The sequence below is a fragment of the Achroia grisella genome, unplaced genomic scaffold, assembly GCF_030625045.1.
Source record: "Achroia grisella isolate CSIRO2021 unplaced genomic scaffold, CSIRO_AGI_Agris_v1 utg4116, whole genome shotgun sequence".
Lineage (NCBI taxonomy): Eukaryota > Metazoa > Arthropoda > Insecta > Lepidoptera > Pyralidae > Achroia > Achroia grisella.
Window position 1 is genome coordinate 1,459,025 of NW_026712845.1, and position 25,496 is coordinate 1,484,520.

The window sequence follows — 25,496 nt, forward strand, 5'->3', positions numbered from 1 at the left end:
TAGCTTTAATAGAGTTAACCTCAGCGGATTAAGCATATAGTGAGTAATGTCCGCAGGCTAGCTATTTACTGAGGGAACCGCGCCCCGCCCTCCGCAAGTTTTGCTATCAGGTCTCTTGTTCGGGCTCTGGATATCTACCACCAACTTTAACAGTAGCGACGAATATCAGGAGGTAACTTTTACATCAATATAAGTTCTTTTCAGTTTTTAACAGCCCTGGTAGTAAAGTACACATTTCACAGTTATAGGGACCTGACTGTCTACCACCAACTTAATTTCGACTACTAGGATATAACTTTTACATCAATATTAGTTCTTCTCTACGGACAGTATAGACAGTTCTGGTAGCAAAGTTAGCATATTAATATTAAGTTCTTGACAGCACTGCAATAATAAATCTCCTTGCACACTGATTGTGCCTGCGCATCACAAGAAATAATACCTACAAACTACTGCTAGTTGTATATTTGCAATTTCAACAGATTTAATAGATACGTCATACAACATAGATTTAAGCTCGGTATAAAGCAGTCTAGATTACGACTCCGCGTCGAGTGTTCGTGTTTCTAATACGCCATTTATCACATGATCAAATAAACTTGCAAATATAGTACAATCATTCCACCTGTATAATCACTACCTAGATAGTACAGGAAACTAATAAATTAAGTAGCGACACCTCATCACATCATAAATAACGCTACAGGTGCATCTGAAGAAACTATAGCCTACAACCATAGCATATAGATACTACCACGCACATCACAAAGTATACTGTGGCGCCCGAAGAAAACTATAAAATCGTGCGTTCAAAATACTTTTTAAATATCTGGTTTCTTCAAAACGTTGTTACTTCTTATTGTATAGTGTACCTACTGACTAATGACAAATGTATTTTTTTATTCTAAATTTGTGTTTAAATTTATAGTTCTTTTATTGTCTTGTTTATACCTTTGAATGTGACAATCGTTCTTAGAATATATCTCCGTATTCCATATGTTTTTCTGTAATTCCTATTTACCTATATACATATAAAATAAAATTCTTAATGATTTTGAGGCAATTGTCATGAATTCTTTATTATGCTTTTGTATGCGATAAAATACAGTCATACAAACATTCGAGAGTATTGTTATGGCGCCCCGCCAGTGAACGTAATTAGCACAAGCTATTAGTAAATACTTTAGCGGTAATCCTTCGAAACAATAAAATGTATACGTTATTTTGTTTTGAACCAACACCAAATATTTCTGTTTCAATTTTGGTCTTCAATTTGCCTTATTTTTTCCATGTACCTACGAGATATTGTTTGCAATTGACAGAGTTCTTCAGAAATCTTAAAAATATTATCAAATAAAATCCTGTTTACGTTCTAAACCTCTCGTATAACATACTTCAATTTACATTTGTTGTATATAACTGTTAAACCTTGATTTGTTATAAAATCTACTTATTCATAATTAATGGCACTCCTAAACTAAAATAACAAAATATTACACTGAAGTATAATCGTAGTATGCCTATTGTGCCATGCCGGCTGGATTTTAGGAAATAATTAATATATGAAGAGAGACTAAATGTTGTTACTTGACAAATCAAATTTAAAACCCATCTTCATATTCTAAATAGGTATCGATTTCATACCTATTTCGAACAAAAGAACTTCGCTACGTTAAAATTAAATTTACAAATACAATAAAAAATCAAAACCTCTATTAAAAGGAACTATCTTGATCAGGTACGCATCATAAACTGTCACACTTTTACGTTTAACTTATAAAAACTTAGATTACCCCTCTTTTTGTGTCAGGACTTATATATAAATCAAAATTCTGTAATAATACTTAAAATATTATAAGTTTATTAATACCAAAGTCGTACACCTGTATAGCTACACTATATATATAACTTACACGAAATCCTTAGTACTATTAATAAATTTTGGAATATTATGAAATGGAAATTGCAGGGAATTATACGTTTCCATATTTAAAATAACAAATTATATAAATTTCAATATAAATTAATTTGTATAAAAATAGACGGTCACTTGTTGACATAAATGCATTCTCGGATGTGACGAGGGGTGCGTGGATGTTTGAAGGGGTTGCACGCTCATCCCTGCATGATCAAATGCACAAAGTTCTCGTAGTTGATGTTGCCCTGGGAGTCCTCCTGCCCTTGCAATAATTGTTCCACCTGTAATTGTTTTAATACATGTATTTAAAGTACAGAGGTCCTAGTAAATTCAATGTTTAAGGAAATAATTGGAGTATTATTTTAATAAAATGATAACAATATTCTATACAAATTATTCTCAGCATTAGCTTTCAAAATTCAAACATTCCAAATATATTTATTTATATGTATGTTATGATACTATAATATATAACTTTAACAGGTAATATACCCAGGAAAATAACTCTAAATTCTGACATGACAGAGACAAATAAACAAAATATAATAAAATAATGGCAAGCCGAACCTCACTATTGTATTTTTGTCTATTATAATTTTGTTTAAGTTGTTTACAGTAAATCATATAGTCTGCGAGGCAGCAAGATTTTGATGGCCAATTTCCTTTCAGGCGAAAACTGGTTAATCATTAATAAGCTCAAAATATTATATTTTAAAGCTGGTAAGAACGTCAGCAGCGGCATCATGGGTGGATTGAGTAGCAGTACCCTCCTCATGAATATGATAAATTGGAAAATAGAAAAAATATGCCTCAATAGGTAACAGCACCACCACATTAATTTCACCAATAGTCTAAGACTCCATTTAGCAAACCTTAGAATACCTTATTAGGAGGTGTTGCATCGGCGCTACCGTGGCAGATTGCCATCGTCAGTGCCGTGACCACAGAGACAATTTATATTTTATAAATACTCCATATTAGTCTATAATATATTTATAATAAGGTAGGGATATTAGTAGCCTGAATAGAATAGAAAATTATTTAATCAAATAAACTTTATTTAAGCAATTTTGAATAGTCAACAATTTTTTTTTAAATCTACCGCTTATTCCGAAAGCTGTCTCATCACAAGAAGAATAAGCAAGAAATTTGTGTGTTGCTCTTTTAAACAATCCTTGTAAGTTCACATTTTACACATAGAAACGTGTGAATACAAACTACCAACCAGCACTAATTCATTTAGGCTCATCATTTAGCCATCACTGCGCTCGATCACATTTTAGGGAGCCCAATGACCCGGCCCACCACGCCGCCACATATCTGGACATTTTAGTGAGCATAACTACTAATTCCACTCAACCTCGTCATAGCTACTTGTTTAAATTAATTATATGGTAGTTACAGAATTAAATAAAGTTAGTTTATACAGGATATACTCATAGTATGTTAAAAGCAATTACGTCAGAAAATTAAATAACCATTACTTATTAATTAAATGTATTGATTACAATTACCTTTAATGGTCAAAGTAATTATTAATCAAGAAATCAGTATTATAAGCCTTTGGCAGAGAAGCAAATTAAAGAACAAAACTACAATAGCGACCTTAGAGTGGCAAAGACAGCAATCAACTTATGTGACAATGAAGAAAGTATAGTATTAAAGCAATTTTAATGAAATAGTCGCCTCTGATCAATCCCCTATTCAATTCAAATGGGTTAGAAATTACAATGTCTGAGCCGAGGTTCTAACCCCAGCGGGCACTTAGACTAAAGTTGTATTGGTCCTTCCATAGGTTTAAAATACTATCTGCAATCACCCCCCTATCGTTCAGTGAAGCTGTAAAGACTAGCTGTGTCCAACAGCATTAATATAGTGAAAAAAAAAAAAACAAATACTGACATTATCTGAAAAGAGATATAATGAAACTCATTATTGTCTAACCTCATCATCACTAAGCTTTTCTCCGAGTGTGGACAGCAGGTGGCGCAGCTCAGCAGAGGATATAAAGCCATTTCCATCCTTGTCAAAGTGACGTAGGCCTTCAATGAAGTCATTAGCTGTATCTGCACTGCGGGCTTTAGTGATGGCCTGCAATACAACATAAATAATTATACCCCTGGACAATTAACACAACGCCATCTAGTACCAAGATAATCAGAGCTGTTATGGGAACTAAACAACTGATTTTAATACAATCTCTTTTTTTTTAATAAATAATAACATACTTTCTACCTTTATAAATATGACCATAGATATAACAATAATGCGGAAGAGTCATAAAGACATTTAATTTGATAACATAATTTATGGTTGGATGTGTCTATTAGATGCTCAAGTATAACATGATTTCAACTTTCTACAAAACAAGACAGTTACATAATATGTATTACATAAGAAATAGTATGCATTACCTGATAGATAGGCAAGAAAACTTCAAAGGATATTCTCTCATCAGGTTTAAGGTGGAGAGTGCATTTCTTAACATCAGATTCAGTAGGATTCTGTCCAAGGGCCCTCAGTGCATCCCCAATTTGTGCCACATGGATCTTGCCATCCCCACGGGAGTCAAATAACTGGAATGCCTCCTGGAACTCTGTAAACATATACATACCTTTACTGTCAAGCAGTTTGGAGATAATTGTAAAAATAAATTGTATAATTGTGTATAAAAATATAACTCTTATACCAGACATAGTAGTGAGTCATACCTTACTTTGTAACAAAGTAAGGCAGTAACAAGGCTACCAACATATCTAAGATTAATTTAGTTGGTTATAGGTAAGTATTTAAATCTCCAGAGTGTTAGCGAGATACAGAAATATGTCCGAACACACATTTTTACATTCATTTTAGCCAGATTCGAATCTTAAATGTGTGTGACTTAGATTCAAACTAAATAGAATATCAGGGAGTCATGTCATTCACCTTATATAAACTACCATTTTTTAATGGATGATCATCAATAGATGCACCTGACAGGGCTAACGGTTAATGGTAGTGGGACACCAATGGAGAATGATAAGATGAACATGAGGTCAGGTCAGTTAGCCCATTCTGACAAATTTGCCAGGAATTTATGATGGTTTCCAGGGGGCACATAGAGGTTGGACCTGACTCAATAATAACAATTCCCTTTCCCCTTTATACAGTGCCAATGAATACTGGTTGTAACTATGTCAAATGGAGATATGACAGTATGTTGTAACAAAGTATACACAGCTGGGGGAGAAAGGGTTAGTTAGTAATGGGAAACAATTGCTCCCATTCCCAATGTACCTAGTCAGGTAGTCCTCCACATGATCCTGTTGGAAACCATTATGACTAAGTACTTGTGAATTTGCTACTATGGGCTAATTAACGTGACGTCATCTTCGTCTTATCATCCCCTAGCGTACCGGCGTGTATAATTAGTACAAGCGAATGCACAAATGCTTATTCATCAATACAAAAGTTGGAAGCAAACTTAAAATAAGTTTGATGACTGTAACTATCACCAGATGCGCTTATAACTCCATAACATACCTTCGACAGATGTCAGCTTGAGCTTGGTAGGTGGTTCGTACACAAACATGTTGCAAGAAAGACGTATGGCAAGTCACTGTGCTTATGCGAGGCCATCAGTTCGAACCCGCCACCAGAATCGCTTTAAAATACCACCATATATGGAAACTAGGGCGCTTGCAATAGCCACCGTTTTCGGTAAAGAAGTTGATTGACATTACTCACCGCGCGACACGCCTAGCATACGTACATACAAAGTATACTCGAATACACGCGAACTCGCAAGCCCGTAGGTCATTTAAGGTTTTAAAACTGTTCAAAAGAGAAAACTATATAATTAACAAGTGATTATTATTTGCTTTACCTGCCAATTGATCTTCAGAATAATTCGCCTGAAACAAAGAACATGACCGTTTTTTAATTTTTCCCAAATTTACAAATAAATTAGTCATGTGTAATAAATTTCATGCTTACCATTGCAAATATGTTCAATTTGTTATGAAAGTTACAATTGTTTTAATTATGTACAGTGAAGTCACAATTACTGACTTATTTAATTTTTGTACTCCAAGAATAAACACAAATTTATTTTTTTTATGGCAACAACAAGTAATAGGCAAAGGTCCTTGTCCTTGAAGTTTGATAAATTATTTTACTCTTTGGTTCCATTTGGATCCTAGTTCATAGATATAAATTATTGAAATGACTAATGTTTTCTAACAACAACAATAACTAATTACTATTTTTGGAATTTTTTGATTTACAGCAAACATCAAATAATTTTTATATATATGTAGTAACAAAATTTGAAAATTTTGTTATAAACGGAATGATTAAAATAGTGTTAAGTAGTCCCTAGTATATAAAAAATATTCAATGTTGGTTAATATTGAATGAATGTTTCTGAGCTTAGAGAAGGCTTTATAACAAAAAGCAAAATAGGAAACAGTATATTATTTGACGATTTAGAATTACGGACATCTGCTATAAAATAATATGACATCGAAATTTTCCTTTCAGTTGAATTCTTACTTTGCTTTAGGTAACTAAAATTTTCTTTTCCTTATCCTCATTTTATCTAGATATATTTATTAAAAAGTATATCCAAGTTGTATTAGCTAGTTTGAGATTATGTTTTTTCGTATATTATAATATTGTGGCGCCACCATTCGTATTGATATCTACCATTATAATACTAGTAGTAGTAGCCCTAAATAGCTTATTAAAATGCGACTTAGCTCTAAATTCTACCAACGAAATAGCAATCTTGTTGCACTTCCTCTAATTTTCAAAATTATATCTAGCAACACTGCATATTAAAAAGATAAATCCAAAATGGTGTTCTCTTCTCTTGGAAGGTTAGTACAAATTATTCATTATCTTTTATTATAAATTGTTATCCAGTAATTATGAAAAATCATGTTTTTCACAAATAGTTTTAACTTAATATCGTCGTATTGTACTTCCATTACAAAGTGTTGAGGTAAGTTCTCAGATTGGGCGCAACTCGACAGCAGTGTTCGGCGTTCGCTTTGTTCCTAAATCCCCACGTGCCTTCCGCCATTTCAAGTCTTAAAATTGCTATATTGACTTTAGAATTCCAAAATTTTTAGATTATCCTTTAATAATAGCCTTCATAGCCTTCTAATTCTATATATTTTTTATAAATTTAATACGATCGGCGTGTAGTTAGACGTGTCGGTTAAACTATTGTGGCGGCGTGGTCATGTCGGGCGGTGGCGGAACCGGCATGTGCTTCGTTTTCTGTCGTCTTCTGGGTCATACTGGACCATGAATAAGCTATACAAGTAATTCCCTGTGACCTTTTACAGGTCATACAGAAGTGAGTTGAAACGCGCCAGCCGGCGCCATGGCTGCCGGAGGCGAGTTCGTCGAGGGCTGGCTCGTCGCGCAGGTGCTTGGTGAAGGAGCCTATGGAGAGTGAGTATTGCACATGCAATTTGAATTATTGACATTTAATTAAATAGGTACATTTTATAATTGATTAATAATTTAAAATTTGTATGTTTTGTATATGATTTAGAAATGTTTTTTTATTATTATTATTTACTTAGTAAATAGTCTTTGTTATCGGTCCTTATATTAATATCGCAAGTGAGACAGCTCTGAGAGACATAATGTTTAATTTACTATTTAAATATGTACCTGCCTATATTTACAATTGTATTAGAACACAAAACGCACGGGAGATATATTGGTTATAGAGAAAATTAAATGGGCAAGTATTATTTTTACTAGTTCAGTAACAATTCACATTGTCTTTGATTGCTGCCACATGTATTTAGATACATACAGATACATATCTATTTATTTTACAGAGGCCTTTGACATCTGGCTCTGTGCATATCTGCTCTGCTAGAATTTTATTGAACATTTTACCTACTCCTTAAACTTTATATAGTATAAAATAAGGATACAGCCGCTCCCCGTTTGCTTATATCTTTTAAATTATGCAACGGATTGTAATGCAGTTTACAGTAATAGATAGAGTGATTCAAGAGCTTTATATGGATAATACATGGGATAGTAAAGAACGAGCTAAGAAATAAAATATTTGTAATGAATCCATCCAAAGGCGGGATGGGTTGCTACTTTACTATAAAAGTTTATCCTGGGGTGGCCATTGGATGATGATGGGAATTGAATGAATTCAAATCAAGTTATAATCAATTGTGAAGTACACTAATTTATATTCATTGACATTTAGTATTCATATACTTTTGAAAAGAATGTATTGAAATGTAAGTTTTTAGTACCTACACATGTAGAACAGCTTAGGTTAGAAGTACAATATACTGCACTGTATGCCCAGGTTTATATATAAGTCAGGACATGCATTAAATAGCACTTAAGGGGTCTACCCTCTTTAGACGGGCAAAGATAAGGCTATTTTCACGAATTTTTTTGACCGGTATACGTCATAAATATGGACATAAAAAGTGTTAGGCCTAAAAAATACACTATTTGATTACACAAGAATTTTTTTTTATATTTATTTTAATCAGTTTTTATACATAAAAATGAGGGAGAAGACTGGTCCAAAAAAAAAAAGATGAGTGTGCGCTGTTGATGAAATATCTGGAATGGATGATCTGAAAAAAAAAAAATAATAGTTTTAGATTCAGTAAGTAAATGGCTATAGCGCATATCATACGATTTTCTTTTTTTTTTTAAATGACAAAACGGCAGCTATCTTTCGAAAAAGTACGAAAAATCACATTTTTTTCGTAGTTCTTTGCCAAAAATAAATAGTTAAACTCAAAATTTCAAAAATCGTATGATATACGCTATAGCTATAGTCATCAAGAACATGTGGTTAAATTTTGGTAAGGTTCGGTTGAATATCGGAGATTTTATCAACAAGCCGTCCAAAAACATCATTCCGAGAAAAACGCGTTTAAAGTTTTCTGTAACGAAAAATCGTGAAAAAATCTTACTTACGTCTAATCAGCGATGTCTGCACCATACATTATGCCTTCATCTTCTTCATAGTGCACATTTTCATCCAAAATAGCCTGCCTTCGTTTCGTTCTGGCTTCCTTAGAGACATCGGTGCTGCGGCGGTTTGCAACTCGTATGCGCGTTCTGTCACAGTCAGCAGCAAACTGTGCGGCGATCGGGCCGATTTTGACGCCCATTACTTCCAAGATTTTTAATACTGGATGAAATCCTTCGTTAAAAATACAAGCAGCTGTTTGACAAGCTATTTCAACAATTTTTTTTCCGCAAAAGATGTGTTTGGGAGCCATTGACCAGACACAGTTGTTGAAAGATTCGTTATTATTCTGCGTGTTGCCACCGAGGCATCTTTCAAGCAGTTCTTGTTTTGTGAAATCGTCGTAGATCGGTTTTAAAACTTCTCGCTGTCCATACTTTGTAAAAGAAATATCTTTATCACAAGTTTTACACTTTAAATACTCTTGCAACGTAGAGAAAACCAGGAAAAACTGTATAATACTGTATCCCGACGTTTGATCCACGTGTACGTCGAAACTGGTATCTTCCGATTGTTGTAACTTCGACGCAGATGCACTAGCATAACTTGTATTTGCCTCGTGGTCATGTGGAAGCACTCCATGAAATTTCCGCTTTTTCGGCTTCGAACCTGGACGTCTCCACTTAGCAGTTTGATTAACACTTTTCTTGTCCATTTCGGTAATCACGAGCACAGATACTGACGGTTGAATTTTTCAAATACGACTAATATAGGGAGAAATTCTAATAGAACGTTATCTAAAGGCTGTACCGCTCCGAGCGGTCCGCATATTAGCGCGCTCAGGTAGCTACGTAAACATCGTCCAAAAGTACAGTTAGACTACTCGGATCTTTATAAATTTTCAGTATGATACTTTTAAATATGTATACTTTCGAAAAATACAAAAAAAAAATCGATTTTTTCAAAATTCTAAAGAGGGTAGATCCCTTAACTGTCTTATGATTCATTCATTCATAATTTAAGAGCCACACTCTGGTTTGGTGATCCTCCTGTCATTTCCTGCAATTTTCCATTAATCTCTTTACTTGTTGATATGACATGACTTTTCCTTGTTCTGCTTAATATAGCATGTCTTGGCCTTCATTTACCCCTCTTTTCTTATAACTATATAGTTGATAAATACCTCAATTATTAAAACTCAACACTACTGTATGCATTGTATATGGGAAAATAAAAAACTAATCACTTGGCTCTATATTAAGGGTATGTGCAAAATTAGATTATCAATATTTAAATGTTTTTACCAGCTGATTGGTTATAGATATACCATACAATTTAATCTAAGTCTCAGTACTGTCAGCTCCATAATTATAATGTTCTATTTAAAAATATTTAATATCCTCAATTTATATTTTTTTAAACAACTAATGATCATTTCATATGTCTTCTCAAAATAGATGCATTATAAATAAATAATAATAATAATATTTATTGCAGTTATAGGTTGTGTTACATAATTAAGTTGTATATAAGAGTCAACACAATTTTAACATACAAGTGTAATTGTGCCATCTGAACTAATATAAAATTATACTGTATCTCAGATGTCACATACCTTCCCAGGGTGCATATTATTTCACTTATTAAATTGAGACTTATAAAGTAAGAAATTTATGCAAATAATTCCATAGTGACAGTATTCTTTTTATTTTCAATATATGATGGAATAGTTAGCCATGAAGATAATTACATAATACCCCACCATCACCAACCGACCATTTCTCCGCCAAAATCGATGGTCTAGCAATTTCTCGCACGGCATAAACATTTGTATTCCAGAGTATCATACTCTAGACTAGATGGCGTTATGTGAATTGTCCAGGGATATTATTCCTTCCCCACATTATTCGCTCTGGAATCCATCGTGGGCCATCCCATTTATTTCACTATAGTATAACCGACCGGAATTTATGCGTATCCTAACATCCTCCACTGGTGCCCCGCCAGCGTATATCGGTAACTAAGGCGGAAGCAACAATCGAAACTTTAAAAAAAGTCAGCTTGTTTGGTAACAAATGCATATATATATAATTATAAAAAGGTTAAAAATGGTTATTAGAATGTTTGGTCATGGCATTTTGCAGGTGGTTTGCATGTTGTACTTTGATACAAAATATTGCAACATATGTATTGTAGTTTGTTATTTGCTATGTTATATAGCTGACTATACTGAATAGTAGAAAGTAGCTACTCAGCTAACTATTTTCTACTATTGAGTTGCAATTTAAAAACATCCAATCTAAATACCCCATTATGGATGCTGACGTTATCATAATTATAATAAATTCGAGAACCAGCTATAATATATAATTTGCATACCTATAACGGTAAATATTGCTGATCAATAATATTTCATTTAACATCTTATCTACTGCACCAATATTTCGTAAATAATCTCATTTAATTTCAAGGTATATTTTTATATACTGCACTTGTTACTGAGAGAGCAAACTTACTGTCACATTTTGTTTGATTGATTGGAATAGGTACACAAATTAAAATGTTAAACTTTTTAATTCCGAACTCCACGCATATATAGATAAGCTACTGCATACAAAACAATATATTCTCTACACATTTTTTTGGTATAAATTTTCTATATTATAAAAAACCTAGTTAAAGATTTGCATTCTACAAATATCGAATACTAACGGTGCCCGCGGTTTTACCCGCGTTAAATTTGAATAAACAATATAGCCTATATGTTATATTACAAACTTTCGCGTTTATAATATTATTATTAAGAACGATTATAGACGCAAATTTGTGACAATGGGCATGTTTATTATTCGTGCATGCAGTTGATACAACCAGTCCGGTTGTAATGACATAGCACCCGGATAAATCATATTCTTGATCGACAAATACTATACTTGAATTCACTGAATGCCGCGAACGACAGCTAGTGTTATTATTTTTCAAATTCATTAAGTGCATTATCATCTGCTTCTTCCTTAGTATAACTACATACAATGATCACGGTATAGTCACTTAAAATAAGGTCTTACAATCCGCATTGTCGTTTTGTATTAGGGTTCCCACCCCAAAATTAAAAGAACCAGTAATTGAAGCTGAAAGAACCGTAATAATTCAGTTGACGCAGTAACAATTACTTTATTTCAATATTTTTCTTATTTTAATAATAAACTAAACGTAGCGTTCTTTTAACTATTCTTATTTTAAATAGATTTTTTTTTCTGAATAAGTGGGTATATATTTTTTTCTTGAGGATCAGTATTCCAACAATTGTGATTATACCATAAAAGTGTTCAGAATACGGAAAATAATATATGTCATTAACACTAACTGTAATAATTATATTATTACATTATACTTTTTTTGATAACCCCAATGTGTACCTTCGGCATTCAATCAGTTCTCTTTGACCTCACAATGAAATTAGTTTGAAAATAGGTAGACGTTTGGCAACACTATTTTATGTTATCAATACCACCAAAGAGTAATATTGAGGTAACTACAACATTGTCGTGCCAACTGATCGCGCATGCAATTAGCACAAACAACGATTACTTTGTTTGATCGCTCGTGCTGTGTTTACGATATTAACCGTTTCAATAATGGCGCAATTGTTCGCCAATTAAATTGACGACGCATAATTAGCGACAGTCTGACATAAATTACCTACATTTTTTATGTATTATCTAATATATAAATTTCTCTTGTCTCGTCTATGTTATATTAAGTAGGTCTGAGTATAGATTTATAACAAATTTTTATACCCTTAAGTGTTAAGGGAGACTCTCACCCCAAACATTTTTTTTTTCTATTGACAAAAAATTTTTGCTCTTCCATTCATCTCGGTTCGTAGTCATCTCGTTATGTACTCCCTTTCTTGTCATATCATCTTTCATACAGTCCATCCATCTCTTTTTTTGTCTTCCTCTGCCTTTATAACCATCCACATACATATGTTAAAATATTATCTTATCATTATTCATCAATCCATCCCTTAAACTGAAATTATACAATACAGTTTACAATTTCGTCTCATTTGTACGTTCTTACTGAAGTTAAAGTTGTAATACTTTATTTTATCTAAATACGCATATAGACAGGCAATAATATAGTTGCGTATAATATTCTGATTTATATATCTACGTGATAATAATGATTGATATGCGCGTCAATTGCCTAATTAGTTAATTTTAATTTATTACTGGTAGGTTCAGACAGCTGAAATTTGTATATATATTTATTTTATAACGCAAATATTAAAGTTTTTTATAAATACGACAGGTGATAACATTACTAACAATGAACCGTGTTAGATTGACCGCCACGAGGTCCTCCTTGGAAACCACTGCTTAATTCTTGGTGACTTCATAATGGTTGGCTGACTTATCGCGTTGAACCTTCCCCTTTTCCTCTGATGTTACAAACTAACAATCAAACCTTTATGATATTGTATTATTATAGTGTGCTTGAAGGAATGGTGTTAACCATTCCATAAATATATATAACGAAATTGCCGTTTAAAAAAAAATAACCGTGGCCTTCACGTGTGCAATCTGTCCAGTAGTTTCGGAGCCTATTCAATCAAACTAACAATCAAATCGTACCTCTTTATGATATTGTATTATTATAGTTAGACTCGTTTCTTGAAGAGTACTCGTTCTACTTGGCGTTTTAATGACTTAGCCAATTATCATGTCGTACATCGTATCGTAATTAAAATAAAAAATAATGACTTAATTTTTAGTCTACCTAATATATTCAAGAATTTATTACTAAATTATTAACACTATAAAATATAACACGATTTGTCTACGACATTCTAGAAAGGGATCCAGGGAACTTTCTACCACTGCTCCGATGTTGGCGCTAATTTTAGAATTTCGATATAGTCGTGTGTAGACTGTTTTAAGGGTTTTCGTTTTAATACTTTAATATAAGCCGCAAGGATATATAATTTTTTGTTACAAATTCTCTTTGGATACAGCAAATTTTGTTTCACAGATAACCACCTACTACTACTTTATTTTAGAATTAAATACGGTTTTCATTACTTGTATAATGAAGAATTATCAAAATAAAACGCCGTTTTACGTACTATAGCATTATTTTACATATTAAATAAACTTATCAATGTAAGTAATAAGGAACGGTTTTAGAATAATATTATTTAGACTAGACTCTTAGAATAGAACGGACTCTTGAAAAAATATCATGAGTCACAGAAACGTCTATGTGTTTCCATTGTCCACCATTTTTATTCTCTTTTTTTAAACTATTTAATAAGAAATTACATTTAAAAGTAACTGAACGCTCCATTTTTAAAATAAAAAATCTCTGACATAAGAATGTTCGTTCAAAAATGAATCAAAACTGTAAAGGCAGGCACTTGCGTCATTCCTTTATTAATCGCAATGGGAACTCGAAAATTATTCCATTTTAAATTCACCACAACACTTTTTAGTGAATCCATTGATAAAAAACCGGCATAAGTGCGAATTGAATGGGGTTCCGTATGTTTTACCGGGTTAGGAATTACTAATTTTGTTTATAACTAAAAATTTAAAGTCATAAATTAATTTATGTGCTAATATAATATATAAGACAGAAAGAGTTTCTTTGTAAGAGTTAATCTCCGGAACCGGTCAGATAAAAAAAGTTTTACCTTTTGATAACCCATTTTTTTTAAATTTTGCACCTATTAAACATGACTTTACGACTATGAGGAGCTTATTAAAAATAAATATAATTATAACAAAATAAATATCAGCGTGCCTGGGTGACGAGATGCGATGCGGGTGGGCCGGGGAACGAGGGTAGGCCCATTTCTTTTAATTTAAATGCCGTGTGATGCGACGGAACATAGCTAGTATTATATATTTTGATAACGCGTTGTTTATTAATTACTATCTGAATATACGCGTTTGAAAGGCCATAACTCGGTTGACGGCTTCAGTGATCTAGTGCTTTGCACACCGTTTTACTTCCGATGGTCGGGCGTTCGATTCATCACGGTACAAAAATTTGTGTTAATGAGTATGTTTGTTTGTATAGGTCTGGGTGTGTTCTATGTGTATTATTTATGTATTTACAACGAAATCTAAGTATTTATATCCGTTGTCAACTACCCATACCACAATCTCTGCTTACCATGGCACTAGATGGTGTTGTGTGAATTGTCCAACGGTATTTTTTATTGTAATTCTGGGTTCAATTCAGTTACATTTAATACGCTTTTAAAATGATGGAACCAAATATTCGTACAGTTCAGGCGATCGTCCGCCACGCAGTCGGAGTGCATAAATACCTAGGTAACTTAATAACTTCCACGAATTGTTTTTGTGAAGTTCATAGACCATCGTTCTCGGCATTACACTTATAAATTTACTACGAGTGCCCGCGGTTTCACCTTCGTTAAATTTTAAATAAATATATAAATTTAAATAAGAAATATAGCCTCTATTATTCTGATGTATACATTATATATTACTATAAAGTTTCATGACAATCCAGTAGTCGTTTTTGCGCGAAAGAATAACAAACATCCATACTTACAAACTTTCGCGTTTATAATATTATTATTTAGATTAAGATTACAAGTTTACCTATAAATTGGAAATTATTTTTGTAAATCTATTCGTTTATGTGTACAGAATTTAAAAAATAACTGTAAAATCGTCAACTATGAATCATAAATGTAATGAATAATAATAATGACTATTTCAGATAGAAACTAGAAATAATAAGAAATGTATGAGTATTAAGTGAAAGTTGAGATTTTGAATCACGCCTTATAATAAGGAAATTCCAGATCAGATCAGATAGATATAAAAAAAACTGCCTTTTCTACACAAAACGAGTTAAATAATTAAACGTCACATAATTAGTTTGCAAAAAGTAAATAATATCTTGGAATATATGAAGGCGTCTACTTAAAAAATCCTTTTTCATTTTCTTTTGTCTAATTTTATTATGGTTTATTATTTATGGTTTCTTGCTAATTTTATTATGATCAAATTCGCTTTATTTTGTGGGATAAAATCTGTAACTTGTTTTTCTTTGTATTATTATCCGAAGTGGCCTTGGCTTTATGTACACCATACAGCGTTTTGAAGGTTGTAAAGAAAAATAAATTCGTGTCTACTTAATTGGCGGTTAGTACGATATACAAGGTATACTGTAAAAAGTATTATATATTTGTTTCACTTATCTGTCAGCCAGCTTTGTAACATTTAAAATTGATGTTTCGGTTGAAGGGTAAGAATTGGAAGAGAAATTTAATTTTTGAGGTCTGATGTTATGTTATGTTTCAGTCGTGTCGGAATGGTAGCTCATGATGTTAACAACGGACGTATACGACTTGATATTGTGTTCATGTATATAGGCGACGATTATCATTTACTATCAAATATGCCGTAATCTTCTTTGCCACACTAGTTACTTAAAATAAAATATCAAGCGATGATCTATACACCATAGTAGATTAGACATAAAACAGATCGTCGGCGATTATGCCGTGGACTCGCCGTAACCACTCAATAGGCGTGACCAAACGTTTTCATAGATGAACGCGGAACTAGATGGAAACTGCAATTGGGAAAGAAAAAACGCTCGTGATGCGAGCTAGCGGCGCATCCTTGAAAGTTTAACCACCCCGCGCGGTCACTGCCGCCGTCGGCGCCGTCGCCGACCGACCGACCACTTGTTTTTCTGTAACTCTGTATTTTCGGCTCTAACGCCTTTGCAATGTTTGATATTAGGCAACCTAACTTGTTCCGTCTAACGATTCAATATTAATATTTGTACTCGCAATAATCGTCTTTAGCGTTAGATGCATCATTCATAATAACACGTGAAAATAATATTGTTGAGACTGAAAATATTTTAGTAATATTTGTTTAAATATCAACTTGAAACAACGTCAATGACTCATGCTTACTGTGGCATTGAAATACAACAAAGGGTTTTAAGCGTTAGACTAATCACAATTGTTTATTTTCAGCTCTACATTATTATTACCAAATAATAATAATCTAGGACTATTAATATTACTGTCTGGTCTCAAACTATACAGAATTTGTACTACTATAGGTATTGGACACAGCAAACAATCATACTCATTAATATAAATATTCGTATCATTCGAGAATTAAACCCCCGACCTTCGGAAGGAAATAATCACTAACTCCACAGAGGTTGTCGAATAGGTTTTCTATATTAACATTAAACAGTAAAACAGTATTTGGGTTGTAAATTTAATGTCTCTAAAACTTCCGATTATTTCACGAGCATATTTTTTCAATCAGGGTGAGGTTACTGGTTCACGCGCGCACCGGTGCAGCGGTAGCTCTGAAGGTGTCTCGCACGGGTGGTACAGACGCGGCTCGCGAGGCGGCGCTCCAACGCGCGTTGCGCCATCCACACGTGCTACGCTGCCTCGGAGAGAGAATACATCAAGAACTGCATTATATGTTTCTGGAGTACGCGCAGGGTGGTGAACTCTTCGATAGAATAGGTGAGGTGCAATCGACCACAAATGTGTCAATTTATGTTTATGTAACTTAAACTACCAATAAGCTGATTACTGGTTACGCGATGGAAAATAGTAAGTCGCCCTAGATGCGTACCGCCACCTGTTGTCGTTGCTGAACCATAAGGTGTCATGTACGCAACAATTTCACTACCAAACCTAAATACCTTAACATACATGGCACTTAGCGACAGAAATAGGTGATGACTTTGTACATATTTTATCTCACGGGACATGAGTTTCTTCAACTAAATATGTATCGTAACATCTTAACATGCACGGCACTGAGCGACAGAAAGGGTGATGATTTTGTACATATTCTATCTCGCGTGAAATAAGTTTCTACAAGTAACATGTATCGCTCGCAGAACCCGACGTGGGCATGAGCGAATCATCGGCACGTCGTTACTGGCGCCAGTTGCTGGCCGGCCTGCAGTATCTGCACGGACGCGGCGTCGCGCACCGTGACATCAAGCCGGAGAACTTGTTGCTCGACCACGATGACAATATCAAGATATCCGACTTCGGGATGGCGACGCTCTTCAGGTGAGGTACGTTCCCCTTTGTTTTTTTTTTCATTAGCGCACCGTGACATTGTAACATCGCGCGTCTGCGAGGCGTGGTGTACGTGATGAACCAATGAATTAGATTCGCTGTTAAAACGCTGGTAGGTGTACCTAAAAGCAACAACGATACGTGACTCTCGTGTCGTATTGGCCAGTGTCGGTTAAAAATTATGTAATTGATTCCCAACACATTGGCTGCTGTTTTGAGATTAAAGATATATCAAGATGAATGTGACTGCTAATAGAGGACCATAGAACAAGTTGGAGACTTGCCCACATGGGACCATATATAAAGAAACCAAATTGTTGTAACTTAAAATAAAAAAAAAAATGTAAAGAATATCTTATTATTAATAATATAAACTCGAAAGTTTGTGAGTATGGACTATGGATGGATGTTTGTTACTCTTTCCAGCAAAAAAAAGAACAACGGAACAGATTTTGATTATACTTTACAGTAATATAGCTTATACATCAAAATCAAATATAGGCTATAAATTTTTCATCATAATCCGTTCAGTAGTTTTGCGTGAAAGAGTAACAAACATCCATCCATACTTACATGAAATTATGCGCATGAAACCGCTGGCACAGTGGAAAATAAAGCTATATCATCAATGATATTTAAAAGCATAGTTTGATGGGCAGACATGGATCACGCGAACGGTTGTTGTCGCGCGTATGCGGTACGGTGCCATACGCCGCGCCCGAGGTGCTATCAGCTTCAGAGAGACCTTATCGTGCTGCACCAGCCGACCTGTGGGCAGCTGGCGTTGTGCTCCTAGCCATGCTCGCTGGAGGTGAGTTTCATACCTTTATACGCCTTTACCGTACCTCTCCCTACCGTGCTACCACGTTCTTTTTGTCATTCACTTTATTACTAGCGATATTGGATATATCGACCTCTACACGGTTTCCTCATAAAATCATCCATATTGTCATGTTCGTTTTGTCAGTGTTGTATTAATTAACCTGCTTAATAGATTTATATTATTTTGTTTAATTCCGGTACAATTAGTATTTGACATATATATTCAGTGCAGAAATTCGGATCACATTCCAACTGTAATTCAGTGTACACTTACATTGCGACATGTCGTCGGTTAAGTAGAGAAATGGCAGTATTCAAAATGTACATTATTTACAAGACAACCATTTAAAGTTTTTAAATTTATTTAAATTATTTTTTCCTTTAGAGTTTTAAATTTACACAGAAGTATTATATATCATTTTTTAAATAGTTAGATAATGATTCAGACGGGGTGGTTAATTTAATTGACTTGTATAAAAGAAGGCATTTCTAGCTTCTAATTTTGAAAACTGCCATTTTTCTGTTTAATTGACGATGTGTTTCGCATCTAAACGAGGCATCACTAATTGACAGGACTGGGTCGTCCGCTGGCATCACCAATTGAATAAACTTTGGTTATAGCTTCTAAACCTAGTGTTGACCGATCGGCGACCGAAACCGCGACTCACGGTTTTGTGGTCTCACAAATGCTAATTGCAGCGGAATTAAACAAAATAATATTAATCAATTAAGTAATGAAATGGAGTCCGCAAAATAACACCTAATTCAATAAAAAAAAATATTTTCCTGATTTCGTCCATTTACGATTCTTTCAATATTATCCCGCTAGCGTATAAAGCTGGCGCTGAACCTGCCTCCTTTTTAACGTTACCATGTCGCAACTCTGAAATCGTACCCACTATTGTCTCGGACCCTGCGCAGGCGCCGCCCGCACTAACCGCATGCGCCGTCGCCACTCTGATGTGGCTCGTATCTTTGGTATCCTAGCTGTAGGAGTGTTGTGTTTACCCTAAAGTTAAGGTACCGAAGTTACGAGTTGCGTCACTCGCTGCTGCAGTTTTTGTTTGTCGTCGAGTTTATGTGGTAAGAATTTGGAACTAATTTTAAAGTTATATTGCGTTGTTTACATACTAATATTTAACTATTAAATTTAATAAAGACGTGTAAGAAGTCGTGTAATGCATATTGTGTGTTTTCTTAACTGTGTTTGTGACGAATTAAACTTTATTTACTTTATACCTTTTTTATAATTAGCAAAGCCAAGTCATTATTTTATAAATAATTAATCCACTTCCTTGGTAGTCGAGACATCTGACGCAACAGCTGACGACTTCCTTTGTAACTTTCGTGTACATGTGATATATATTTTTAAAATATTACCCTTGCCCATGCATTTTTTATTTCTACTGTAATTGTTTTACACTAGAAAAGAAAATTATTACCACATCAATTAGATTTTATTAGTCTTAAAATTTATTAAATTCTTTAAAATATTTATATAATTATTAAGAAAATAAATGTGAGCTATGTTTTTTTTTTACGTATTTTAATTATAATATTAACTAACGAATATAGACTATAGTTAATATATAATTAGCACCAAAATCAATTACTACTGTGAAATTGCTAATACAACGGTATTTAAATCACATAAATACCGCAACAATAATGCATACCATACCTATATGAAAAACTAAAAAAATGATAACTAAAATTATTTGAAAAACATGGTGACATTTTGTGAGTGTTGATGAACCTTCGGTGTAGAGTCTGCCTTATAGTGACTTCGTATGAAAATGTGTTGTGAATGTGTGATCAGAGTTGCCATGGGAACGGGCCAACGTAGCAGACCCTCGGTTCGCGGCGTGGAGTGCTGCGGTGTGCAGCGAAGGTGCATCCAACTCCGCCACCGTCCCCGCTACCGTTCTCAGCGGCGCATGGCGGAAGCTGTCAAGCTCAGCGACCTCGCTACTTCGCCGGGCCTTACAACCCCGCCCCGAGCGGAGACCCCTACTGTCAGCGCTCATGGAGCACCGCTGGATGCAGGAGCATGGTGAGTTTCTTTCAGAGATGGTTATGTCAGCTCTATATTATGTACTTTACATGTGATTTTATACTCTACTACAGTGAAGAGAAGAACTATTTATATATATTCTATAAGTTGTTTATGTTGAATGTTTAGAAGATTTGTAAAAGCCGAACAAGATTTAAGCACCCCTGGGGACTAAAGTTATGCCGTTATAGCATTGCACATTCATGTTTTCTGTTTTATGTACGTTGTTAGCTTTTGTAACATCAAAGCATTTAAGTACCTGGTCAAGCTATTGATGCGATAGCAATAAATGCTATCGTCAGTCCATTCTGCACAAGTTGTGGCCAAAAAGAGGACTGGTTTAGTATTAGTACGTTTAGTTATATTAAGGTATCTGTGCTGTCTAGCTGCCTTTACACGTACGCTCTTTCACGTGGGAAAGAATGTGTATGTAAATGTAGACAAAGGGATCAAGAAAGACTGCGCGCGCCGCCAGCTCGTGTATTCCCGTGTACTACAATCGTGCGTGATTTAGCGCTTCTTTTTTGTAATAATTGGTATTACAAAACGACATTAGAATATTGATAATTTGTAAATCTTAAACGTGTCTTTGGAAAATAAAATCTGTGTAATAAAACACGAATTTTAAGAAACTCTTATCATGCGTGACAGGTAATAACAATAAATCACACAGGATTGAGTGCGCTTATTTTCCCGCGTTAAATCGCGTGCGTTTCTGTTGACGCGTGAAAGTATGTGTCGTCTAAAGGCAGAATATCTCTATCTTGTGTCTGTGCTTTTCCTACTTGTACTTCCTACACTGCTGCAACGTACGAGATGTGAAGACGCGCGGTGTGCCGTGTCAGGTACTAGGTGACTCTGAGTGGCTCTGCGTCTCAGAGCCGCCTCGTGCCTCACAACGGCGCCGCCGCCACCAGAACCATTTGGCGATGACGGCGTTATGCGCGACGTGGCCCTTTGGCGATTTAGCTCCATGACGTTGTGAGTGCTCATAAAGCTAGATTACCAAAGCACTGCGTCGATGCTTTTGCAACGATGATATGGATGTTATGAAGATTTCACAGGTGAGGCGATTGTGTTTTGGACGATTTTCACTCTGTTACTCGTTTAGAAACAGCATGGGCTGTGTGTATTATAACTGGTGCATATTATGTTTTATTGTCATTATGTACATTTGAAAAATTGTAATTGTATAACGAAAGGAATGGTAACTGTGTAGAAAAAAGAAAATTGTAATTGTTTTTAATGCTATTAAGTGTAGAAAAACATTTTGAATGAAATATGTAATTACAGAAAATGTATAATCGGGTATAATCTTTGGGTTTTATATTCTTGTAATGTGTAATACTTCCCTTGGCATTAATTATGAATGTCAACAATATAAATTTTTTATTTGAAAATAGTTTATAGTGTTTTCCATTATTTGTTATATTTTAAGGCATGATGATATAATATAGTTATATATTTTTAGATAACATTTAATCAAAGTAGTCCATTATGTCGATGGGAGTGTTTCGTCACATTAATAAAATAATGTTACATGTTAATTTTCTTTTAATTATCATCACATATTAACAAAGGGAAACAAATACATTCAACTGCCGACGTTTTCTCGAGAGACTACAGTATGGTGTTTTCATGAAGGGTATACTAAGGTTTCTTAAGGGTCCCCAAACACGGACAGTACACCTTGGTACCGTTGGCTAGCATCTGGGCCGTATGTTTGTTTGCCTTCATCGTAGTATAAAAAATTGTTAGTATTACTAATTAACTTAATACGGAAAATAATGTGAATGTCATTCAATGTCTTAATTATCATTATTACATTGTTTATTATCGTGTTTATTGGTTATGTAAAGATGTAATCTTACAAAGTCGATAAACAACTATTTGAAGGTACCTTTTTCCAGAACTGACAACACTTTAAAATAAAAATCTTTTACTTTGTATATCATGAGCGTAAACGCTAAACTGAACTGAACTGAATAACACAATAGAAATAGTTATTCGCGACAATCAAAACCACAAAATTGTAGTTTTTGAATACCTATTCTGTCGAAGTATATCGCAGTGTAATTTTTATAGTGATGAGATATTGGAATAGCCTCTAAAAACAATGAGGGACGCTAGTGGATGATAGGATAAACTTGAACTCGGGTCAGTTAACCCATTATGTCGAATTGACCAGCAATTATCGAGTGGGGGATCGACCTGATTGGTATACTGCTAGCAGTGGGGCACTAGTCCCCGTTACTAATAATCAAATCAAATCAAAAATTATTTATTCATGTAGGACATTTTAGCAGCTTATGAAAGCTTATGAGAGAGGAAATATTTTTCCCTAACGTTCAGTTCAGTATACATATTGAGAACTGGTAAGAAACTCTACTTAATTTCTTTTGTTTTTAAACCAGTTTGTTTATATTGTGTACTTATATAGGTGTCTATGTCTAATGTTAAATTAAATTCCCGTGCATGAATAACAATCCCCTCCCCCCATGTCTATAGTAGTTAATGCTTAATACGTATACAGAGGGTGCTTTCCGCGTGTCGCGGTCTCAGCCAGCTGTGAGCGAGGTAGACGGCGGTGGAGGGGATCTATCGGCTGATGACATGGACGCACTGATGAGCTATTCGCAGCCGAGCGCGGCTGATGACATGCTGCTGGCTTCTCAAGCCGACTCAGTTGGCGCTTGCACGCAGCCAGTGAGTATACGCCAGGAATTTGATTATATAATTATTGGTATTATTCTGTACAGATACATTAGAATCCGGATATAACGACCTTCAAAAGAGACCGGCCATACTATGTCGTACTAACCGGATGACGCACAAAGCGACAGGATTACTTCCTAAACATATATGCATGCCTAACTTACGAATACATATACATACATATTATAAATGCGAATGATTCATGATCATGGTAATTTATTTTAAAATTCTTTGCGAGGGTTTGACTTTTTTCTTCCTTCCTTAAAGCACTTGCGCTTTACAGAAATGATGTTGTCGAGCTTGTTCAACTTCTTATAACAAGTTCAACAAGCTCGACAAAATAATTATAATAGGTGACAAATATTAATATACGCGCGAGAGCGCAACATATTTACATCCATTTATAATATTAGTAACGATTAATTCTTTGAACAAAAATCCCAAGATTATGTATTTTAATTATATGTAATAACTGTTACTAGCAGATAGTAAACTCCATTATGATCCACATTAAAGTGTTTAAAAATTACTATTTTTTTCAGAGCGTAATGCAACGTTTGATGAGACGTATGACCCGTGTGTGGATGTCGTGCGATGAGCAAGCGGCGCTGCAGGCGTTGTGCGCTGTACTGCGTGAAAAGGGATTCGTGTGGCGGCATTTGAATCCTCGTTTGGTTAGTAATTAAAACAAACCTACAATGATGTCTATTTTAGTATATATAGAATAGAATACGTTCTCAGTCCTAAAGGATATCCTATTATTTATTATAGTTTAGGATCAAAATATACTTTTATATTTATGTAATATTTCTGCTGAAATGCGTCTAAAGTGAAATAAATATGTGTTTATATTATCATATCAAGTAAATATAACTACTTATCAATATATGTTGGGAATTCTCCACGTGGGTTCAACTATTTTATCGGTTTCTTAACCAATTATTGATATAAAATATTATAAAGTAATACAAGGAGTTCTCTACCAGTTAACCATTTACACGCTATTATTTTGACGATAAAAAACTGATCCTATCCTATCTAATATAACTATAGGATCAATTACGTCATCTGTCATTTATCGAACATAAAAAACAGCATTCTAATCAGGCCATTCACTTAATAGCGGCAATGTCGCATAGTCATGTCCAATTTCTAACGCATCTTTCATTGTGTTGGTGATTAAAAACCTTATACTGATTTAGTCTGAGAAGGTGCTTACTCTAGTCGTAAGGATATGAAAGTACCCATGGTAACGAACAACTTTCGCTGAAACCGTATAATTTTATAAAGAAAAATTGGTTCAAAGTTGTTACATAATAATTTGTATTTTTTACTTAGCTGGCGATTGAGTGCAGTGCAGAGTTACATATGCGGGCGCAAGTATGCGCTGCTGGGGCGCCAGAGGAGGCCGGGGCGGCGCGCTCGCAGCTCGAGTTCCGGCGGGCGAGGGGCTGCGGATTGCAGTTCAAGCGCTGCTTCATTCAGTTGAGAGCTGCGCTGCAACCGCTTGCTGCTCATTGCTGATATTGATCGTACTTCCAGAGTCGCTATACCATAGAGGTTACATATCGTCCGCGCAGTTGTAGAACTACAGAACTAAAATTTATAATTCTCTTTTGTGGCAATTATTTAATGAAAGGACATTATTATCCGGAATGACTTTGTTTGAAAAGTTTGGGCGGACTGCAGTTTAAGCGCTGCTTCAAACAGTTGGGAGCTGCACTGCAGCCGCTTGCCTTGCTGATATTGATCGTACTGCAAAAGAGTTGCTATACCATAAAGGTTACATAGAAGTGTGAAATTAAAATCTTGTAATTTCTGTTTTTTATGGCAATTAATTTAATGATGAACACTGTCTGATAAGTTTTCACTGTGCATATGTTGTAATTCTCTGTGGCGATGTTACGGG

The 25,496-nt window shown here is 34.5% G+C and overlaps 2 protein-coding genes across 4 annotated transcripts; one reads left to right on the top strand and one right to left on the bottom strand.

Annotated features, from left to right (window-relative positions):
* Nucleotides 1-1,838: 1,838 nt before the first annotated feature.
* Nucleotides 1,839-6,011, bottom strand: LOC131844669 (myosin-2 essential light chain). 2 transcript variants are annotated; one of them, XM_059193608.1, is made up of 5 exons: nt 5,897-6,011; nt 5,787-5,814; nt 4,333-4,514; nt 3,863-4,009; nt 1,839-2,199 (listed from the first exon to the last, which is right to left on the bottom strand). In XM_059193608.1, exons 1-5 carry the CDS (start codon nt 5,897-5,899, stop codon nt 2,116-2,118), a joined length of 444 nt encoding a protein of 147 aa, XP_059049591.1. In that variant the 5' UTR covers nt 5,900-6,011; the 3' UTR covers nt 1,839-2,115. The 2 variants fall into 2 exon arrangements, with proteins under 2 accessions (XP_059049591.1, XP_059049590.1); XM_059193607.1 differs by lacking the exons at nt 5,787-5,814; nt 5,897-6,011 and adding an exon at nt 5,444-5,688.
* A 684-nt stretch (nt 6,012-6,695) lies between these two features.
* LOC131844668 (serine/threonine-protein kinase grp) lies at nt 6,696-25,195 on the top strand. Of its 2 annotated transcripts, none has more exons than XM_059193605.1 (9): nt 6,696-6,780; nt 7,255-7,363; nt 17,219-17,427; nt 17,811-17,988; nt 18,657-18,808; nt 20,639-20,872; nt 23,406-23,578; nt 24,130-24,261; nt 24,926-25,195. In XM_059193605.1, the coding sequence occupies exons 2-9, from the start codon at nt 7,293-7,295 to the stop codon at nt 25,109-25,111; spliced, it is 1,335 nt and encodes a 444-aa protein (XP_059049588.1). In that variant the 5' UTR covers nt 6,696-6,780; nt 7,255-7,292; the 3' UTR covers nt 25,112-25,195. The 2 variants fall into 2 exon arrangements, with proteins under 2 accessions (XP_059049588.1, XP_059049589.1); XM_059193606.1 differs by lacking the exon at nt 6,696-6,780 and adding an exon at nt 6,801-6,905.
* Nucleotides 25,196-25,496: the final 301 nt, after the last annotated feature.